General features: G+C 47.1%; 1 protein-coding gene across 1 annotated transcript in view; it reads left to right on the forward strand.

Moving 5' to 3' along the window:
- nrxn3b (neurexin 3b) overlaps positions 1 to 21,241 on the forward strand; it is a 272,751-nt gene that overhangs the window by 79,137 nt on the left and 172,373 nt on the right. The window contains exons 6-7 of the mRNA XM_076048392.1: positions 573 to 1,011; positions 5,400 to 5,783. Of these exons, the coding sequence (XP_075904507.1) occupies positions 573 to 1,011; positions 5,400 to 5,783 (823 nt within the window). The remainder of the gene's footprint in view (positions 1 to 572; positions 1,012 to 5,399; positions 5,784 to 21,241) is intronic.

Consider the following 21,241-nt stretch of genomic DNA (forward strand, 5'->3'; position numbering starts at 1 on the left):
AGTGGAACGAACAGAGACCCGGTGGGCAGCGGGAGGGAGACGGCGCCGACTCGGCCGGTGGACGACGAGAGAGTAGTCGGCCACGGCAATATTTGAAAACATGTATGATGTCTGTGAGTGTATTGTGACCTCAAGCAACTTTAGTTTTACTGGTATTTTCAACGTACAGCCGCTGAATTGTGTCGATAAACTGTTCGCCAGCACCGCTAACTATGTGTTCTGCTTGCGAGTTGTGTTCGCTGGCCGCGAAACTGACGAGGCGGCGATTCTGCCTCTTAAGTTTCGCTCTTATAGCGATTTTCACGCTGCTAGCATGTTAAAGGCGGTTGAATAGAGCTTTTTCTGTTTTGAGCTATGTGTGGAATTAAGTTGCGCAGATATTTTTGTCTAATAATAAACGACTCTGAGACTCAAGTGATAGTTTCAGCATCTACATTTTCTCTCTCTTCCAACCGAGCTGTACTGTACCGAGTAGGGCTGTCACCAACCAGTGGTGCAGTGGTGGACCCCACCACCACCACCACAGTCCACCATGAGGCTAACAGTTCCAACCAACTTTTTCTCTCCACCAGGTGGTGTACAAGAACAATGACATCCGCCTTGAGTTGTCCCGCCTGGCCCGCATCGTGGACCCCAAGATGAAACTCCAGGGTGACGTTGTGTTCAAGTGCGAGAACGTCCCCACCCTTGACCCCATCAACTTCGAGACCCCCGATTCCTACCTGGCACTGCCCAAGTGGAACACAAAGCGCGTGGGCTCCATCTCCTTCGACTTCCGCACCACCGAGCCGAACGGCCTGATCCTCTTCACCCACGGCAAGGCCCAGGACCGGAGGGACTCCAAGGGCCAGAAGAACAACAAGGTGGACTTCTTTGCAGTGGAGTTGCTGGATGGAGGGCTGTACCTGCTGCTGGACATGGGCTCTGGAACCATTAAGGTGAAGGCCACACAGGCCAAGATCAACGACGGCGCCTGGCACCACGTGGACATCCAGAGAGACGGTCGCTCAGGTAAGACCAACGAATCAGGGCGATTTTGGCGATGTCACAAGATGGGTAATCTTTGTTGAAGATTGTAGGAATGAAACTGCAGTTTCTGGTTGAAAAAAAATTGGTTAATGCAATTTTGGCTGAATTTCTTCCCCTATTCTGTGCCGTTCCTAAAGGCATGATAATCCATTTGAGCCCATGGACATAATCTAGTCAAGTTACATTCATGTTTTCTTGGACGTTGGATGGATTGGGATTGCGCCGCACGTTGACAATGAGCTGGGGAAGCAAGACGGATGCATCTCTAGTTGTTAGTTTGTTAGCCTACGTCCACAGAAAATCGCGCCCAGTGAGCACAATGCTGTCAGTACTGTCAATCATGTGCCTAATAAATGTGGCAATCCATCGTTTTAACTCAACATCAAAATTTGCGGCTGCCATATGAGAGTACAGAGAGTACAGTGGCTGCGACTATTAGATAATTCTACAATTTGCAAGATCATGTTGCTATATTTTAAAAGTTGCACAACGCAGCTGCTATGAGGTTATTGATACAAAAAACATGCTAAGTGGGGTCAAGGTATGGTTCTACGCAAGCTTGAGAATGGTTGCCTGCTACATTTGATTATGAACCTACTATTGTTGCGGTTCTGTATTGTTTCCAACCTGAAATCTCGATTTTAGTGGGTGTTTCTGGTGATGTAGAAAGTCATACACTCACAATATTAGTTCCAAGGTATAATGGAAGCACCAGCAAATAAATGAACAAGTAAATAACGAAATACTGTTTAAAATTTGACAATTTTCACATGTTTTCACAAACATTTCATTTGTTTTTGTGAGTAAATGAGAAGACCGAATGTTTACTCAAGTTATCGTCAATTCCCATGGAAAGGCTCCAACTTGATGTCTTTCCGATAGTTAACTTAACTTCGAAAGTTCATGGAAATTGCCTGCATATTTTCTGTAGCCCTTTGTAACCATGGTCGTAACTCATTAGTTCCAGCAACTTTATTCATTTCCAATTACGCCGTCACAGGTGGTTCAAGTTGAGGATGAATTGTGATCAGCCCTGTGATTTCATGAGGCGCAGGGGTCTTATTATGTCCCCATATTTCATTTCTGTCTCTCCTAGTACATAATCAAGAAGCGCGTCAATGCTAAAACTTAACTCCTGACTCAATCAAAGGAAAAAAAAGACTTGTTGCCTCTGGCGACACTGAGGTCTGGATTTATCGGCAGAGCTGACAGGACAAATAACAACCTGCCAGAGTTCTCAGTAATCAACCTCAGCTGTAATAAAGATACCCTACTGGGCAATATAGCTTAAAAAAAGAAAAATACTGAGCACTGGTCCCTGCAGTGTTCTTTCTTTATTGTGTATGAGTCTTTAGTGAAGGGGGATCATCGATAACATCAGCCAGGCAGCTATTTATTGTCTTTTTTATTTTCATTTTTTTGTAATCTTATTTGTCGGCTGTGTAATAAAAATGATTTTATACAAAACAGAACACATAAAAGGACCTGATCTGGAATATTTTAGCAGCAGGATGGATTTGTAATGTTAGAAATGTTAGAAAAGGGTGTTGACTTGTTGATGTTTTGGTCTTCACTGAACAGAGAAAATCCCTAACAGTCGAGGGTGAACGCTGAACAACTGCCAACTGCCTTGCAGATGTGTTTTTTGCTTGTCAGCGACTCTCTCAAATTTAATGAAAGTCATTAAAGTTTGGTCAACCCCTTATTTCTGATCTGCAGGTAACTTTCAGCCTGACTGTTCGTTTTTCATCTCCTATGGCACAAATCTCCAGGTGGATATTTTGCCATTGCAGTCTCAGCTATGATGTAGATCGTTCTGCTGCTTGTCTTTCCCGGTTTGAAACTTTGAGGCTAATGGAAATTAAAGCAAATGAGGGAAGGGGTTGCGACTCAGTGCAGCTGCCTCACTTAACCGCCTTCTCTCCGTCGCAACCCAGGAGGACGTTAAACTCCCCTAATCATTTCGGCCGTGATTTATTGCAGCGGCGGAACCGCTCATCTCTCTCCGGATAGTAACTGACTCAGTTTCCCCCCTGCAACTCTCTCCTCTCTCGGTGTCCTCTGACCTAAAAACATGGCCAAATGTGGCCGATATTAAAAGAAAATTATATTAGGGAAGAAAGAAAAAGGTTAGAAACTTCTGTTGCCTTGAGCGCCAATAGCCAACACTATCGCAGCACGAGGCGGGATCCTCCGGAGGACTAGGCTGTGCTACAAGCCGCTGCTACAGCCTGTGTTATATATCAGGTTAGAGCAGCCAATTGAGCCGTGTGTCAGAGCTTGCCGCTTTGATTAATCGCCGGCCCAGCCCGTGGCGCGATAGCACCGCAGAAGTAGTTTTTTTTTTTTTCTTCCCAAGGAAAATAAGAGGAATGAGACAGATATAGGGACGCCAGACTGAGGAATGGTTAAGAGAAGCCGTAATCACCCTTGTGGCTCGAGTGAAATCCTAATAGAAGTGGCAAGTTGGTTGAATTTAGCCGCCACAGAGAAACTCAGGCGTCTTTGGCAGTCAAGGTGAGTGGCAACTCGAGCGAAATCTGTCCACTTGTCGTGCAGTTCCGTGCGAGTCGGCACGTGGCTTAAAATGCAAATTGCAATTCTTTCTTTTTGAAAGGTGCAGCAACTGAGTTTGATGTAAAACATTATTGCTGATTGGGGTCAAAATAGTCTATTACGGCATGGAGACAATATGAAAGGGAGGGACATTATGAGTGAAAATGCTCTCTTTGTAGTAGAGTTAGGATCTCTCTTTTGTCTGTTTTTTTCAGGTTTTAACAATTAAAAAAATTTGCAATCTCAGTAGGGTAAAAGCAAAACAAAAAGAATCCTGAAGAGGATGTTACAAGTCCGTGATCAGCATAATCTGGTTTAAAAACATGCACACTCACTCACTCACTCTCTCTCTCTCTCTCTCTCTCTCTCTCTCTCTCTCTCTCTCTCTCTCTCTCTCTTTCTCTCTCTCTCTCTCACACACACACACTGGGTTGCGCTGCCCTACTTTTGTCATCCTCTTTAACAGCATTGTTGCGCGTGTTTGTTGTCACTTTGGATTTGTTGGAGCCCCCCCGTTGCAAGTTTTTGTCTGTCACTTTCACCTTCGTCTTCGTTGTGATGAACATGAAATGTGCTGCCGGCCACACTTTCGTGGTTTGGAAAAATGTGGTTCCTAAAATATCATTTTTTTGTGAAGGTGATGAACGTTGAAAGATAAGGGCAACGCTAGCATTTCATTTTTTTTTTTTACTTGAGTTATTCAGTTTTGTTTTTTGCTGGAGCCCGAGTTAAAATTCAGCAGGGCTCCGCCTGCTAACAAAACATTGACAATTACGGGACTTCACAAAGACTGTTAAAAGCTAACCCAGAATGCCAGATGGAATGCTTTTTGAATACTTATCTCATGTGTCCATCTGGAAAAGAGCTCACAAGAAGTGTTTGTCAAGGGAAGGCACAGCTTGTCTAGCATATTAAAATCGACCCGTCATGTCTGCTGCCGCTGCTCGTACAGCCGGGAGACGAAAAATGAGGAATTAGCCGCGGGTCACCACAGTGTGGCTGACTGGCTGTGGTGTTTAAACTCTTGCCAAAGCCATTTAGGAGACCAGCAAAGCAGGTTGTTAACCAGGGGAAAGCCTCCAATGCCTCCAGCTTCTAATGGGACTGCTGCAATAGTCGCATCCATGCTAATCTGTTTTGTAGAAGTGGCATCATTTTACAAACAGTGACATCTCCTGTAACCACAACATGCCTCTATTCTGGTCCATGAAGGTATATTAAAGGCTGGCTAAAAATGTTATCTATTAGAGGTTGCAATGACAGATGACTTGGGTTTCAAAAATTTAAATTAGAGCAATCCAGCTGTTTTGCAGTGTTATTTCAGAGCTTTTTAAACACATCAATTAAAATGCACCCATAAATGAAAGACAAATTCTGAAGATGGAAAAGAAGGGTTGTTAAAGTTGCATTTCTGACCCATGAATGATGACCACTAAATATTCTGTTTCTGTGACAGTTTAATTTAAACAGTCCTCTTTATCACCCTTCGACTTCATCAGATTAACAACCAGTTCCTCAGGAAAGGGTCACATGACAAGTTATTAGAGACAAACAGTGCCTGCAGTCCTGTGGTGGTATTTCAGTGACGACCAAAAGGAACATTATGACATCAAACGGAGGACATTGCAGTAAATTGTGGACAGTAATTTGGGCAATTCTGAGTACCTTTTCATCTGCAGGGAGCTGAAAGTCTCCTTCCTGGACTCCACATTGTCTTGAAGCAGCGCATAAAGTCTTGTCATGTGTTTTTTTTTTTCCCTCTCTGCATCTTGCATGCGTTCAATAATTGAGTTCTTCTCACCTTCACCCTTTAGGCATAATCTCAGTAAACAGCCGCCGGACCCCATTCACAGCCAGCGGGGAGAATGAGATCTTGGACCTGGAGGGAGACCTTTACCTTGGCGGTCTGCCTGACAACAGGGCGGGCCTGGTGCTCCCCACCGAGCTATGGACCGCCATGCTCAACTACGGCTACGTGGGCTGCGTGCGGGATCTGTTCATCGACGGACGCAGCAAGGACATCCGGCAGATCGCCCAGTCCCAGAATATGACGGGCATCAAGTCGTCGTGCAGCAAGGTGTCGGGCAAACAGTGCGACAGCAACCCGTGCAAGAACAATGGGGCGTGCAAGGAGGGCTGGAACCGCTTCGTCTGCGACTGCACCGGAACGGGCTTCTGGGATAGCACCTGCGAGAGGGGTGAGCGAGCGCTCCAATTATCTCTGGTCTCTGTGTGTGTGTGCGTGCCAGGTGTGGGGCTGTGCATGTTTGTGTGTGCACTTTCTCTCCTTTTACTGATCATTTTGAAATGCCGCCGTGTTTGTTGGGAGGCTTATCGATTTGTTTGCAAAGGACCTTTTAAAGAGTGCACAGTGGCTGTGCTCCCCGTACGTGCCGAAGAGCCCATTTGTGCCCGTGTGGTTACGGAAGAGTGTCGTGTTACTCCTTCGTAATATGTTTGTGTTCCTGCAGACTGGGCAGGGTGTCGCGTCGTCGCAGTGGCCCTCTGCCAGGGTGGGACTGCGTCTCAGTCTCAGATGAAACAACGTCATTATTTGACAATTTGCGCTCATTGGACATGAAGAGAAGGATTTCGAAGAGTATATTTTTAACATAGCTAATTATGAAAAGTTACACCCATTATTTCATAGAACTGCATCATTTCTTGTCCCACTGTTGCAACCACTGCAGATAAATTTTAGGGGAATAAAGTGGACCATCTAACGGCACTTATTAGTTGGGTCAACATGAACAAAGGTTTAGGGGAATCCCTAAAAATGGATGTGGAGGCTGGTATCTTCTAAAGATAAACCGTCCATTTGTGGTTGGACAGCGGTTCGGTTTAGCAGGCAGGCGAGCCGCGTGTCTTGAAACACCTGCACCACAATATTTATGAAAGCTTTCCTAAAAGATTTAATCTGATTCTTTTTTTCCCGTACGGAGTGGCTTTGGTAAAGTAAGAGTGGAGTTAAGAAAAAAAAAAAAGGTCCCTGTAATGAAACTGAACATCTCTCTGTTGCTGAAATGGGCTTTCCTTGTCTGGGTATGAAGAGCTTGGGTGAATGAAGATTTTATGAGATAGGTGCGCGACGAGCTGAGGGGGAGTGTTATCAAACTTTTGTGCCAACCGTCCTTCACTTCTTTTTCCCTATTTTACGGAAATTCTGAAGATTCAGTTGAGGTCTTGAAGGTCCCTGATGAAAACTGGCGGTTTGCAAAGAAAGTATGCTTGAAAGCAAAGTGAGCGTCTAGACAGGAATTAGACGACGACGACAATGTCTTCTTCTGAATGGCAGGCAGGAATTTTATTTGCTCTCAATGTTTCGACGACTTAACTGCAACTTATAACTCTTTCATTTAAAATTCAGTACGTAGAACACAAGCGCCTAATGGCCCACACAACACATACAATGATATATGACATGAAATGAAACTCTTTCTCCCTACCTTTTTCTTTGCCTGTGTGGTGATAACCATGAGGACACGGCATCTTACCCTCTATGCCCTCCCCAAACAAGATCAACCACAGTTTCATCAGCGTAGAGTCAGAGCCGGTCAGTACTTTCCTCCCCAATTTGTGGATTGTTTTAGTTTCCCACCATGGCCAGCCACGCTGAAGTGGTTCAAGACCGTAGCCAAAGCTTGTGGGAACATGCAGAGAGTTGTAAAGCTGTAAAATGATGCTTATTTCACCAGCTTGTAATAGCTATTACTGTTTGTTACAATCACTTGGAAATCAGGTCATTTCCCCTGGGAATTAATACCGTACTCTTAATCTCACACTGATTTAAATATATCCTCATTCTGTAGTTCCTACCCTAAGCCCTTCAGGTCGGAAGAGGTTGTAATTAACCAGTTGTCAAATTCTGATTCACTAGATAAAGAAGATGACATCACCATCAACAAGCACATTGTTTGTATGCCGGCAAGTTTAGTTTACAAATTACGCTTTTCTTAGCGTCTATCCTCTCAAATGATTTCTTCCATTGTGGCTTACATTTGTCTACATAATAAGCATGCCCCATTAGATGCAGAAAATTGCTTTCATTTAATTTTTATATATGTCTATTTATGTAGTCCTTCCACCCCAAAATTGAATGTGCAGCACAGGAATATTATTAATCATGCTGGCAGAATAGTTTACTATGTGTCTCCTCCATACTTTTAAGAAGCCCCCGTAGCTCCCCAGCGACAATATCAAACAACCTCTGAGATGTATTCACATGCGGCGATCACTATTGATCTCCAACACGATATACGGCACCACAGAGGGTTGTGCTGGCACGCTGAGACAAGGCCTGAAATGATGGGATCAGGCCTCTCCTGCAGAGTGCAACAAAGGTGGTGCATTTACATCACAATGATTGGCCTGTTTCTCCGGGCCACTTTCTTCAGGAATGTAAATAAGCTGCATTGCAGCATTTTATTCCCATCTTTTTTTCCAACTCCTAAATCTTAGTCATTACATGTGGAGCCAAAGTTCTTTTTTTAAATACACAAAGCAGCTGGTTGACATCTGTACTTTAAGACACCATTTGTATTTTAATGCATTTTGGTTTCTACCTTTTTACCTTCCCTTTTCTCTTTTTTTTTAATAGAAATCATTGACTGGTAAAAGTCAGAATAGAAACACACGCAGTGCCTCCAGCAGGTCTTTTATTGAATTATGAAGTCCTTCGGCTGAGCACCTCTTTTTTCTCTCTACATTTCCTTTGGTCTCTTTGGCACCTCTGCCATTGTTCTTGCAGCAGAGAGTCATGCAGGCAAGCCAAGTCATACTAGTCCAACGTCAGGCCAGTTGGGGGTGCTGTTTCGATGAGAGGGGTGCTGTTTCTCTCTATTATCATCAACATACTTTGAAACAATAATTTTTAGGTAGCAAAATGACACTTCAATTACTTTTTTTTGGCGGTATGCAATATTTTCAATCACACTCCTAAGCTTAATCACCGCAAATCATGAAAGAAAACAAACAAAACATATCCAGGCCGTTGTGGGATTTTCTTTTTAAAAACATTATTCAGTTTTTACGTAATCATGCTACAGATCAAACTAGCTAATAATATTAATTAACTACAACTACCATATGACGAAAAGCACTGATAAGCCCTTCGTAAATTTTCCTCATTAACCGTCTTCATGGCTGCTTCTTCCCCCTCTGATCTCGGCATCTCGCTCTGATGTTAAATCTCATTTTCCCACATCTCGGCTCTAAAACCAACAGCCCCTCCTCGCGCTCCCGCATCTTCACAACCCCAAGGAAGCACCGCAAACCTGAAGCGATTAAACACGCGAATCTGCAGATGAATTCGTCACATTTGTATATCTAATTGGCGCGCGCAGCGCCGCGTTACCGGGTGTTTACCGGGGATCTGAAGGAGAGTCCCCCGCTCGCCCCCCCCCCCCCCTCTCTCAGCCTTTCAGCGGGTGCAAAAATGCAACCTGACAGGCATTTGAGACTGTTTGAGGAGATCAAAGATGGAGCCTGGCAACATCCAACAGACAGCAGCACTCCTGTCTGTTTCCGTATCTCCTATCTCTGCCGCGCCGCGAATGCACACACGACTCGTCCCTAATCCTTGCACGTGTCAACCAGGCGGCTTCTTGCTCCGTGTCTCCAGTGTTGCAGTGTGGGAAAATACCTTCGCTGCCTCCGCTTTGTTATCCACTTCCCTCGTTAGCCTTTGTCTTCCACCTGTTTCTCTGTTAATATTATTGTTTTTTTGTATTTGCCTATGAAGACACACACACACACACACACACACACACACACACACACACACACACACACACACACACACACACACACACTTGCACATGGGCTTACGGGACACGCACTGTTGTTTGGCATGTCTTCTTTAACCCAGACCACGAGACGCGACAGCACCTGTGATCAGGGGTCCGCTGTGGTATCACACGAACAGATGTAGAGTCAGCATGGGAGCCAGGCATTTTGTGTGTGTGTGTGTGTGTGTGTGTGTGTGTGTGTGTGTGTGTGTGTGTGTGTGTGTGTGTGAGAGAGAGAGAGACAATGTTTTTGCTATAGATTGCTGAAAAAGGTGCATGAAAAGCAAGGAAAAAAATACATAATCTTTTTCCACATTTGCTTTATCTTTGCATCTTTATGCGCTATTATACATTCCGCCAACGCTCAACCGTTGTGTATTCACGCGCGTGCTCGTGGGCCACACACACATATTTGTGTATTCATAACAGCCAGCCGGTGCCAGTGCTCCAGTGCTAGGGTGTGATAGCGGAGCTGTGGCCCTGATAGACCCATCTCGTCTGGGTTGTGACCCAGACTGTGGCCCCTGCCAAAAAAAAAAAAAAACAGTCTGCAGATGATCTGAATTCAAATAGGCCAGCTTGGCTCTCTCTCTCTCTCTCTCTCTCTCGCTCTCTCTCTCTCGCTCTCTCTCTCTCTCGCTCTCTCTAGAGAGAGAGCAGTGAGGCTTGTTTGCTTAAAATACACCATGTGCATGTATTAACATAGTTTTCTGGGGGCTGGGGGATGAAGCTGGTGCCCTCACACGTGGCTGCCCTTGGAGTTGAGCACGTAACGCTTATTTGATTACGTTATTTGACTAAGATGTTTGTTGTTTTTTTTGCTTAGTTTTTTATTGTCCTCTGCTGTAGCGAGCTTTAATCATTTGCTAAAGGTTGTTTGTGTCAGCACTCCATCTGCGTGGGACGGTCTAATTAGGGTGGAATCTGTTGCGCAGGTTCAGTTTTTGATTTGAACACAGCTCTTTCGCAAATGAAAAATAAAGTAGAAGAAGGGAGAAAAGGGAAGAAAGAAGGGATGATGGAAAAAAAGGAAAATCTCTTCAAATAGCCGCCAGTCAAATTCCACAAGAAGCAAAAGGGAGAGGAAATCATTACCCGGCTGTAATGATAATGTTCCGAGATGGGTTTTTATCCTCTCCTCTTGTCTTTGGGAGGCCGCTTCTGTTTTTTTTTTTTCATTCCTCTTTGATTGTTATGTTCCATTATCAGGGAAAGGTTAGCCAAATGTTGTTCCACCATAAGGACGGGGGGGGGGGGGGGGGGGGTTGGGGCAAAATGAAAAACTCAGGCGCGCCGAGATATTTCAGGTCGCGTTTGGGTCCAACTTGTGCGGGGCTGACGTTAATGCGAGTCTGCAGGGAGGTGCACTCCATGTCATGCACTGACTCCGCCGGGAGACGGGAAATCGCGCGCGCTGCTTCGACTCAGCGAGCTCGTCAGTCATCCGGACAGTCCGCTCGTCACTCGGCGCCGGGCTCTCCTCCGTCTCCGTCTTCTGTTTGCAAACCTAGTCGGCCAAAACCTGCTTTGGCGCCGCTCGGCGCCGGGGCAGCCGACAAAGTGGCCCCCGTTAATCAGGTAAATAGGCTCGTAATGAAGTGCGGTGTGGAGATCCCACCGAGGCTCTCCTCTTCCTCCTCACGTGGCGGATAAGCACACTCGGATGTGGCCACACACACACACACACACACACACACACACACACACACACACACACACATGCGTGCATGCTAGTCCGCCGGAGACAGATTGGATTGTGTCTAATGCATATTGCATTTTCCTCGACAAGACGGCATCGCCCCAAATACAGTAAGTGCTCGGGTTCCCCCCCCCGCGTGCTGTCGCTGGTGGGTGGGCGGTCCCAGCTGGCTTGGACCTCATCACAGAGCCCCCCCCCCCCATAACAGGATACCCGCCCACCCTCCATCCGACCCTCCATCCGGCCCTGTCGCTTAATTTCTGGTCTTATTTATTTATTTGGCTTTTAATTAAAATGGAAGGCAATTGCATGTCGGCGCAATTGAATTGGAGGCCGAGTTACATCACCCCGGCTCGCGCGCAGACCTTATCGGCGGAAATTAAATTGTCCCCCCCCCCGTGAAAGGTAGCACCCGTGCACGAACATCGTGCAATTAAGTGCCGCCACTTTTTTTTTTTGGTTCGCTTGCTCCACTCCTTTTTCGTTTTCGGTGGCGGCGGCGAAATAATAGGTTGTCACATGGCTTTTTACAGTTTAATCATAGGTAATAATTGCAGAAGAGATTGAACGACTTTGATGCCCGCCACGCTCCTGCACTTGCGGCCCTCGCGGACGGAATTAACCTCCCTCTCTTCCTGCTCTCGGCCGCACTTGAAAGCAAGCGAACGGCAAGGAAAGCGAGTGTGCTTCTTTTCGCCGATGATCCATTGTTATCCTTTCGGCATCTGTCTCCTCCGGAAAACGGCTTTGCCGGCGTTTTATTAGCGACGTCTGCCGACTCCCTGAGCCGCGGGCGTCTCGTTGACCTCGGCGGTTGACTCCTCATTCAGCGTCTTCAATTACGGCGTCTTGGCCGGAGACAAGAGGCGTCGGAGCAGGCGAGGTCGCCAATCACGCTAAACCCTGCTGTTGCCCGTGTGCGTACCTGCTTTCATATCCATTCAGAGCAGAAGTGTCTCAAGCGTGAAACACTTGTCTTGCCGGTCCTTTTGTCTCATTGTCTCTCGCGGTTCGTGCCACTCGTCCTTGCGCGACCTTCCTTCTCCTCCACGAGCAAAGTGATTAATCACGTCGCCCTAATTAAGCCCTCTCGCCATAATAACGTCCCTCAATCACAATATTATGATTCAGTCGTAATGGCTTTTCCCTTTCTTGTAGTAAAACGCCGCCCTTTGGTGTTTTTTCATATATATATATTTTAAATGTATTCATCATTTCCCTTCAGCGCCTACAGACGCCTTTTGTCGTCGTCCCTGAAACAAAATGGCCGGACATTCGTCACTCACTTGGCTACTTTTCTTGCCCTCGCCGAGTGTAAAATCGGGGCGAGGCGGTAGCCGCTAATGCTTTTGCAATTGAACGACTGATGTATGTTGCGCGACTGTGTCTCCAAGGTCGTATTTCCGCTTGGCTGGATCAAGTTTTTGCCGGCGGCAAACGGCAAAAAGGAAGAGAGGGATAGTTTTGAAGGAAGAATTTCCGCTAACCACGCGGCGATCTTCACGGTTGCTCCTTTTCGGTACCAATGGCAGCAGATTGAGGAAAGCTTAAAGATTGCTCTCATCCCCAAAGTCTCCCATGTTTTCTTTTCAGTGAGACCTGATAATTGTCTCGTGTGCTGCACAGCAGTTCTTGCCGTGAATATCCTTAGACCCTCCTTTTCTCCACCGTCTCAGGCAGCAAAATTAGTAGAATAAAAAACTCCCCCACCACCACCACCACCACCACTCTGCCACCTCGCCTTTTCTCACCTTAAACAGGTGATAAGTACCTTTTTTCCCTGGGAACATTTATCTCGGCAGACAAGAGAAAATGACACTTCAAGGTCTTGCCGCAGCTAAAAAAGGCCGGCGCTCACACGTGCGGGGGGAAAAGTGGTAAGCGGGGGGGCAGAGAGGGACCGAGGAGAAAGACAAGAGAAGGAAAATAGAGAAGAACGTTATTGAAAAGACGCGGCAAACGAGGAGCGGGGAAGGACAAGGGCGAGGAATTAGCGGGAGGGGGGGGGCGGCTTAGCGAGACCGGACCGTTAAGTCTGCCGCCTGCGATTTATAGATTTTTGCATTATGCGCAACTTCTGCTTTATTCAGGGGTTAATTGGCATCCCTCGCCACGTCTCCCCCACATTATCTTTAAGGCCGAAATAAATGAAATCAAAGCATGTAATAATGTTTGATTTTTATTTATTTTTTTATTCTTCTGCTGTAAAATGGCAAGATGGCTTCTTTCTCGCCCGAACAGAATGGCAGAGAAAAGGAGAGAGAGAGAAAAAAATACAAAAAAAACTCCCTGGCTGCGGATCCGGTAACGCACCATTTAGCACATGATGCCTATGTGATGCATCTGCGGGACACAGCAGGTGGTTCATTTAAAGCACCGCTGGCAGCCGCACCTGCAGTCCGGCGCTTTGCAGCCGGCGCTGCTGTATCATATTCGTTTCCAGAGTGACAATAATCAGTCTGTTAGCGGCCAGCGAGGGGACGATATTATAGCTCGCATCACATTTTATCTCCTCAGCCCGCCAGTCGCGTCATCCGTCTTCTCTCCACCCATTAAAGAATAGATGAATAAATAAATAAATAACCTCTCTTGTCCTTGCCGGATTTTTTTTATTTATTTATTTTTTTTTGGGGTGGGGGGGGTGGGGGGTGCAGAGTGGGGATTGTGTAACTGTAGTGTTTGATTTTAAAGAAAGGACCAGAATTGATTGCTGTAAACCAAGCTGAAGAACATGCAATCATATTCCCTTTGTGGAGGGGATGGGAAAAAAACCCTGTGTTTTGCCAAGGTGTCGCGCCGACATCAGAAGTGTTTTAGAGAAACAGAGAGACGTGTCAAGGAGAGCTGGGACACTGCTGCTTGACTCCCCCCCCGCCCCACCTCCGTGCACAACACGCCGAGTCTCCGACAACAACAGGGCATGTCGAGTTGTACCTCCAACCACAGAATAAAAAATGTTCTCACTGTTTTTAAAGGTTATCTGCCACGCAAGCACCTGAACCAAACCCACACATCAAATGTAAAAAGGCAGAATGCTTTACAGCCCCACTTCAGGTCTTTAGACACGTTTAGCCCTCTGTTTACAGCCTCCTGCAAGAAAAAGAGGAGATTTTAGCTTACTGCTAACACTACAACTAGTTTGGACTGTCCACGTGTTTGAAAGAGGTCAATAATATCTGGCTCTGGGTGTTGTCACCTTGGAAGTGGTACTGGTGCCCTTTGTGGGGGTTGGTTTCCATAAATGTGCCGTTCAGGCCACACATTCTAAAAAATATATTAAAAAAATAAAAAAGTGTGTGTAAAGTGACGCAAAATAAGACAATTACAAAAGAACAATATGGGACCTTTAATTCCAGTATTTTCCTCTTTGTTCCTTGTCTGCAAAAACTCACCTGCCCCGTTTGAATTATTCTATTTAAATGCCCAGGCGTTGCACTGTTTGGAATCTGTGCACATAAATGCAAAGACTCCATGTCCGGCCTGGTCCCTGAATCTGTAGGAACAGTGACCGAAACATTTCCGAGACAGGTATTTATTTTTTTAGTTTTGTCTTCAGCTGAGGGAAACGTGAAAAATCCATCGGAACCCAGTGGAGCGGTGACGCGTTTGGGTTGTCTCAGGTGTGGAAAATGTCCAGACCCTCTCTCTCTGTCTCTCTCTCTCTCTCTCTCTCTCTCTCTCTCTCTCTCTCACTCTCTCACACGTACACACCCCTGCCCCTACAACAAACCGCCAACGGTGACACGGCGACAGCCAAAACACCGGCGTCTCGCCCGGCCCTCGTCTCAGCTTTTGTCGCGTCTCCAGTCGTCTGCCACAACATCTGAACTCGCACGTCGTCGACTGCGTCTCGTTTCCCCTCCGGACGGATTTGGCCACGGCTCCACCAGTTTTTCACCCACTCTATCAGCGCCGTTATTGTTGCTCCCTCCTGTCCTGATACGGATTCATCCTGATTTCGCTCTCCTGTTCTTCTTCCCACATCCATTTCTTTTAGATAAAAATTTTATTGCTCAGCTGGATTCAATTTTATTTGTCGCCGACAGCAGCAGTGGCAGGGGATGAAATGCTCGGAGAAACGGCCTCTTCCTCTCCTCTCCCATCGAGGTGATTTGAGTCATCCGCCATTAAAAGATGCCGCGTTTTTATTTATTTATTTATTTATTTTTTCGGGGGGGGGGGTTCAGCCCCCTCCGGCACCTGGAGAGAGACTCGTCAGCTCCGAGCAGACAGTCGTTGGGGCCGCGGCGGCACGTCGGTGGTGCCTGACACGACTCGGCTGTGCGCATTATTCCTCCCTAGAGCACTTGTGTGTGTGTGTGTGTGTGTGTGTGTGTGTGTGTGTGTGTGTTGTGCAAAAAAGCAAAAGCAACCAACAGAGGCAGATGTTGCAGGTGAGGTACGGTTCGGAGCGGAGGAACAAACACAAACTGTTGTTGACTCGCTGTGTGGAGAAGGCCGACGCTTGTTTACCCACATCCTCCTGCACTTTCAAAATCCTCTCTTCCTTCCCTTTTTTCGGACCTGCCACTCCACCACCCTTTCCCTCTCCTGCTTTGGAACATTACGCCGCTGCTCCCTAATCCCCATTTGTAATTAAATGTGCGCTTAGGAGCGGCGCCGGGGTTACGTAAAAACGCCTCTCATTGTGGCACGCGGTGGATGCGGGAGGAGGGAGGACGGCGAAGGGAAGGGAAGGGAAGCCTGCATCCATCTCCGCACGCTTGTGTTTCTTCTCCTTTCTCCCCCCCTTTGCCTCCCCCTCCCCCTCTCTCTCTCCCCCCCCCGCCCCCCCCACACACACACACACACACACACACACACACACACATACACACACAGAGCCTCTCCCCACCCTCCCCCCACGTCTCGCCATGGAACAGATAGAGATCACTTGGAGGAAATCAAGCCTTCAGTGTGCGGCCATCTGGGAAATTGACAAGCCTTTTTTTTCCCCTTGCAAATGCAGGGACAGACGGTTCCTGGAGAGACAACCTGAGGTTTAGCATAAAAATTGGAGAAGGGGGGGACAACAAACAGCCCTTTTGCTAGAGGCATTACCCCCCCACCCCCCACACCCCCCCACACCCGCCTCGGCTCCCCTGCCTCACTGGGGTTTACAATAATATCCCGGCCAGCCGGCTCCTGTGAAATAGCATTAATTTACTCTTTTTCAAATAGCATTTTCCGCACCCTGGAGACACTCCGGTAACCCGTAAAGATCTGAGACGGCCGCATTTAATATAATACCAATTAGGTTGTTGTCATAATTCCTTAATCTTTCCTTCCCAACGGCTCCCGTTATTCATCTCCAATGCGGCCTACAGCTCTCTTTGTCGTCTTTATTGCGGCGTGGTCGCACCTTGAGAACCCCCCCCCCCCACACACACACACACGCCGGCCTCGTCTTTCCATTCCGTCTCTCCCGCTTTTTTCGGTCAGTAGGGAGGCGGCTGCCAGGGTTTGACTCTGCTGCCCCCCGATGGCGCTCGGAGCAGCTGGCAGTTTTTAACGATTTTGGCCCAGGTGCGGACGACTGAAGGCGTCCATTTGCCGGTCCTGGATTTGCGGCTGGTGGATCGGTAGATTTTGAGATAAACCGACACGGCTGCCTCCTGCGCGGTCCGACCGCAAATAGCTTCCGCAGAAAGATGTGGGGCGTCTGACGGCCACAGTGTCGCCTGCCTGCGGATTTGAGCCGCCGCAGCAGCTCCTCGATGTCTTTCTCGGCCTGGGGCTGTGTTTCACGCCGGACAGATTCCTTGCCCTGCCGGAAACAAGACCGTTCAAAGTAAGTACCGGTAAAAGAACCCAAGGCAGTCCGACAGCGGAAGCCGTCAAGGGGAAACTGAAGGAACTTTATTGGTCGTCCACGCCGGTGTACAGTGAATTACATGTGAGTGCAATGGAGCCGCTCGTTCGTTCCCCGCAGAGCAGCGAGCACTTAGATATACGATCCAAGTCTTTGTCTGTGTTTTAGTCAAAGGCGAGGGGAAGGAAAATTAACCTTGCATACATATTTAATGGCTGGAATAATGGGCGGCAAGCCATGGGCACAGCGCAGGAAGTCAGGGCACGCAGGCCCCTGAGCAGAGAATAAGATACGAGCCCGGATTCATTTCCTTTTTTTTTGTTTGCTCCAGTGTGACGTTGTGAAGTCACCGTCGCCAAGAACTCTCTGGACGCATTTGTTTTGATATCGCAGGAACACTTATCAGGCTAGCAGCTAGCGCACTGGACCTTCCGCCACTCTTTAGCTCCCTTGTCTCTATGTTTTTCTCATCTTTTGTTAAGTTTTGGCTTTCAAACAGGTAAGAAGCTGGTCTGACCAGCCAGAGTGAGCGCTTCCCAAACAAATTGAATTGATTCATTTTTGTTGTTGTTTTTATTTTATCGAAAATGCCAGCCAGCAGTTTTTACACACAATAAAAGCGCTGCCGCTGCAGCGCCATCGCTAATCTCTTTAGCTGCCGTCTCTAGCCGTGTCCCAAATCACATACTTTCCCTTGTACACTCAAATACATTTACGGGTTCAGTGAAGTACACTTTTTGTGCTGTGCACCAATCCACGGCTTTGCATCAACCTATAGTGGCAATATCTTTACTAAACACCCACTTTTTTTCTTAATCTCCTGAACCTCTTGCATGGCTGAAATCAATAGTTGATGCTACACACACAAAAGGTGAACTTTTGGATGCTGATGCCTGATATAAATGCATTGCGTTACTTGCGGTTATGTAAGCTGGCTGCCAGATTTTAATGTTAGCTACTGCGCTAGCATCATATCGCCTCTCCCTTCCGCATTTGTATTTGTTAAATTGTTTCCAACAGACCCCCTGAAGCAAAAATCAGGCAAAAAATAAATAAAAAAGAGACACATTTACCACTCTTTCATTAGTACCATGTCACACAGGCCACTTAATATGTGTAGCAGGTTTAGACCATGTGAGACTTAAGATAAAAACAGATGCGGCAGTACAGAGGAGGTTAATTAGCAGCAGGTGTTTCCGCCGACTCAGGTGGTCGCGGATCTGAAGCGCAGCTCAGATCAACAGCGGCGGTGGGAAGTGAAAGAGTATAAAAGGAGGGAGAGGAAATTAGATCAAACTCATGACGGGGGGCATCAGAGCACACACTCATCCAGGTGGTGGCGACTTCCTTAAATAACAGATAACGTTCTCCCACTCTACCACCGCCCTTCAAAAGTACCACTTGCAGATCAAACAGCACCGCCTACGCTGAAGAGCCGAGCTCCAGTCAGCGGCATCACTGCTCACCGACCGGCTGCCGTCAATATGCGGCTAACAGCACCGGTGGGCCCATCACGGTAGCCCAGACAGCGCCGCTGCCTTCAGCGCCTAATGAGTGCACACCGCCCTCAGGCAGCACAACATGAGCAAGCAAGTCAAATAATAAATAACAACACAACCAAAGCACCTACACACGCTCACCAGTGTGGAGGTATTAGCTGCCAGCGTTTAGCTCAAGCATTTAGCCGTCGCAACATGGTGAAGGGGACTTGAGAGAGTGGACTGCAGTGACTAGTGAGCCAGCCACTGACCTACAGGCATCGCATGAAAATGCAAGTTTCTTCGGTTTAGAGTCAGGTGGAGGTTTAGTGCCTTCTCGAGGGGTTGGGGGTCAGAGGTCAGAATGGGCAGGCTGGTTGGAGACCATAGAAAGGCAACAGGAACATAAATAACTATTGGTTGCAACCAAGGACTGCAAAGCACGTCCAAACTTGAAGCAGTCTTATACTGATAGTTACAGGCCACTTTATTAGGTACCCCGAACTTCCAAGGTGAGGCTCAGTAAAGTAGCCAATAATCGTGTAGAAGATATGTAGGCATCAAGCTTACATCTTTGCCCATCCACCACTTCCTGTTTGTGCCACAACTGAAGGGAAGACTTGGGACGAACTTGCTTTTGCCCCGGACGCTCTTTTAAACACTTAATAAACACTTTGTCGACGTCGTTCCGACCGCTTCGCCGGCGAGCACGCCTACAAAACAAGCAGGTGCTTTCCTTCCGATACATTATTAAAAGCTTGTCGTTTATCACAGCGTCCGTGCCCCCCGGGTGAAATAAAGCAGCTGGCTGTTAAATAATCCATTCCGGAGAGACGGGGACGCTCCGGTGACGGCAGGAGCTATAACAGCGCCGCTGCCAGGCTTGTTCGGCTGCTTATTGCCTGCCGGGCCAGGGACGCGTAGGGAATAAATATAACATGACGAGGTCCATTACGAAATCAGACGTAGAATTTAATGCACGGAGGCTTGTTCCAGACACCGATTATATCTGTCACATGTTGATAAAGCTCCTTGGACCCCCCTCATCCTTCGCACAAAGCCGGTTCAATATGTCTGATGAACACACACATCTCCTGGTCTTTTCTCCTCTCTTCTCTGTCCTTTTTTTTTTTTTTTTTTTTTGGACGGCCCCCGCTTAGGTTGAGAACGGCAGCGTTTTTAATAATCCCGCGAGCGCGCCGGCCTCTTTTAATTTCACTGTCTAACTGTCTGGATTCCTTAGAGTGCTTCGCAAGCCGCACAAGCAGCACAAGCCGCACAAGCCGCACAAGCAGCAGTGCCTCCATCTGGTGTGAGGCACCGCTGTGGTGTCTTCTGTCTTAGTGCGTCTCCATTGAGTGTGTGTGTGTGTGTGTGTGTGTGTGTGTGTGGGGGGGGGGGGGGGGGGGGGGGAGTGGTGGCAAGACATGGATGCTGGTTGAAGATTTTGGTTGCCTGACCACACAAACACATAAAAGGCAAGCTAGCTAGCTCCTTCTAGCCAGGCAACAGGCGTCAGTGCTGCTAGTTATACGGTTGTATAGTTATGTAAAAGGCCAGCTGATGGCGCTGTGTTGGAAACCTTGTGTGTCATTCTATCTCTGACAACGAATTACAAAGAATATTTTTCAAAACATAATGTTGGAAAAGCTACTCGTGGGAAAGCAAAAGGTTGATAATTTACAATAGTAAAACAATAGTTCAGCTAGAATACAGAAATCTATTTAAACTTAAGCTTCTGGTCAAAAAACATTTTCAGCTGGATAAATGGCAAAGCAAAACATCAGTTAAAAAGCTACAGTTGCACCTTTTTCTATCCAGAATTTGTTAAATGAAGTCAGATGGCTGCCTTCTTAGCTCTAATTAACGGAGATTAAAGTCGGATTTTCCCATAAAAACCGCGGAGTAGCACAAACATCCACCACGGGAGTTAAAGACTCGTACAAGGAAACGATAATTTAATTAATATCAGGACTGGGTTAATTAATTGGCAACTAAGAAGTGCACCAAGTAACCCCTGCAAATCCACTGTACTCCATAAAGATGTATAAAAAGAAGATAAGAAAAGAAATGCTCTCACAGTCGCAGGCAAACCTCAAGAACTCACTTTTCCAGCACTGAGTGGCACCAGAGTCTGCTTCAGAGTCTCCGTCTCAACTGCTCTTGAGAAAAAGTTTTGGGCAGTGCTGTGTGATGCCGACTTCATCAGAACCGACGTAGTAGCAAGAGTAATATAAGTATGTAATATGCCTGCATTACTCGTCGGTTATCCTTCAGTTACGGCTCATAGCTCGCTTTGTCTCATTTAAAGCTCCAGCGTGCAAGATTTAACGCCGCCCCCCTGGTGAGAAAGCGCACTGCAGTCACTCGACTGAAACGAGCAAAATCCGCGATTTCCATTGGCGATTTAAACTGCAAGCGCTGTTTAGTGTTAGCTATTGAATTTCATGTTGTTATTCCGCATCCATGTGCACCTTTCACACCTTTTCCCTCCAGTAGATCCACACAAGGTTCCACAACTGCGCCATCACCTCGTTTCATTCCACAAAGTCTCGCAGCCATGAAAACACACTGTACTTCAGACACTAAAGGCTTCAGTTTTTTTTTTTTTTTTCCTTTTTTTTTTGCCAGTGCTGTTATTTTTATGTCATAGCAGCACTTAGTGTGTACAGTTGTGTGCGTGCGTGTAGCGAACCACGTGGCCCAGGATTACCGTGGATACGGCCGAGAGAGCCTCTCCTGTCGAGTGCAACCATTTCCCCGCCACCTCAGTGTGAAACACCCCCGCAGCACAATTGCAACCGTGCAGCCGTAAGATTCCTGGTCGACGGCCTTCTCTCCACCGCTTGACAGCATTTTTTTTTTTTTTTTTTTTTTTTCC

This window comes from Nelusetta ayraudi, unplaced genomic scaffold (genome assembly GCF_046127955.1).
Source record: "Nelusetta ayraudi isolate G7.1 ecotype Tasmania unplaced genomic scaffold, CSIRO-AGI_Nayr_v1 ptg000100l, whole genome shotgun sequence".
NCBI classification, from domain to species: Eukaryota; Metazoa; Chordata; class Actinopteri; order Tetraodontiformes; family Monacanthidae; genus Nelusetta; species Nelusetta ayraudi.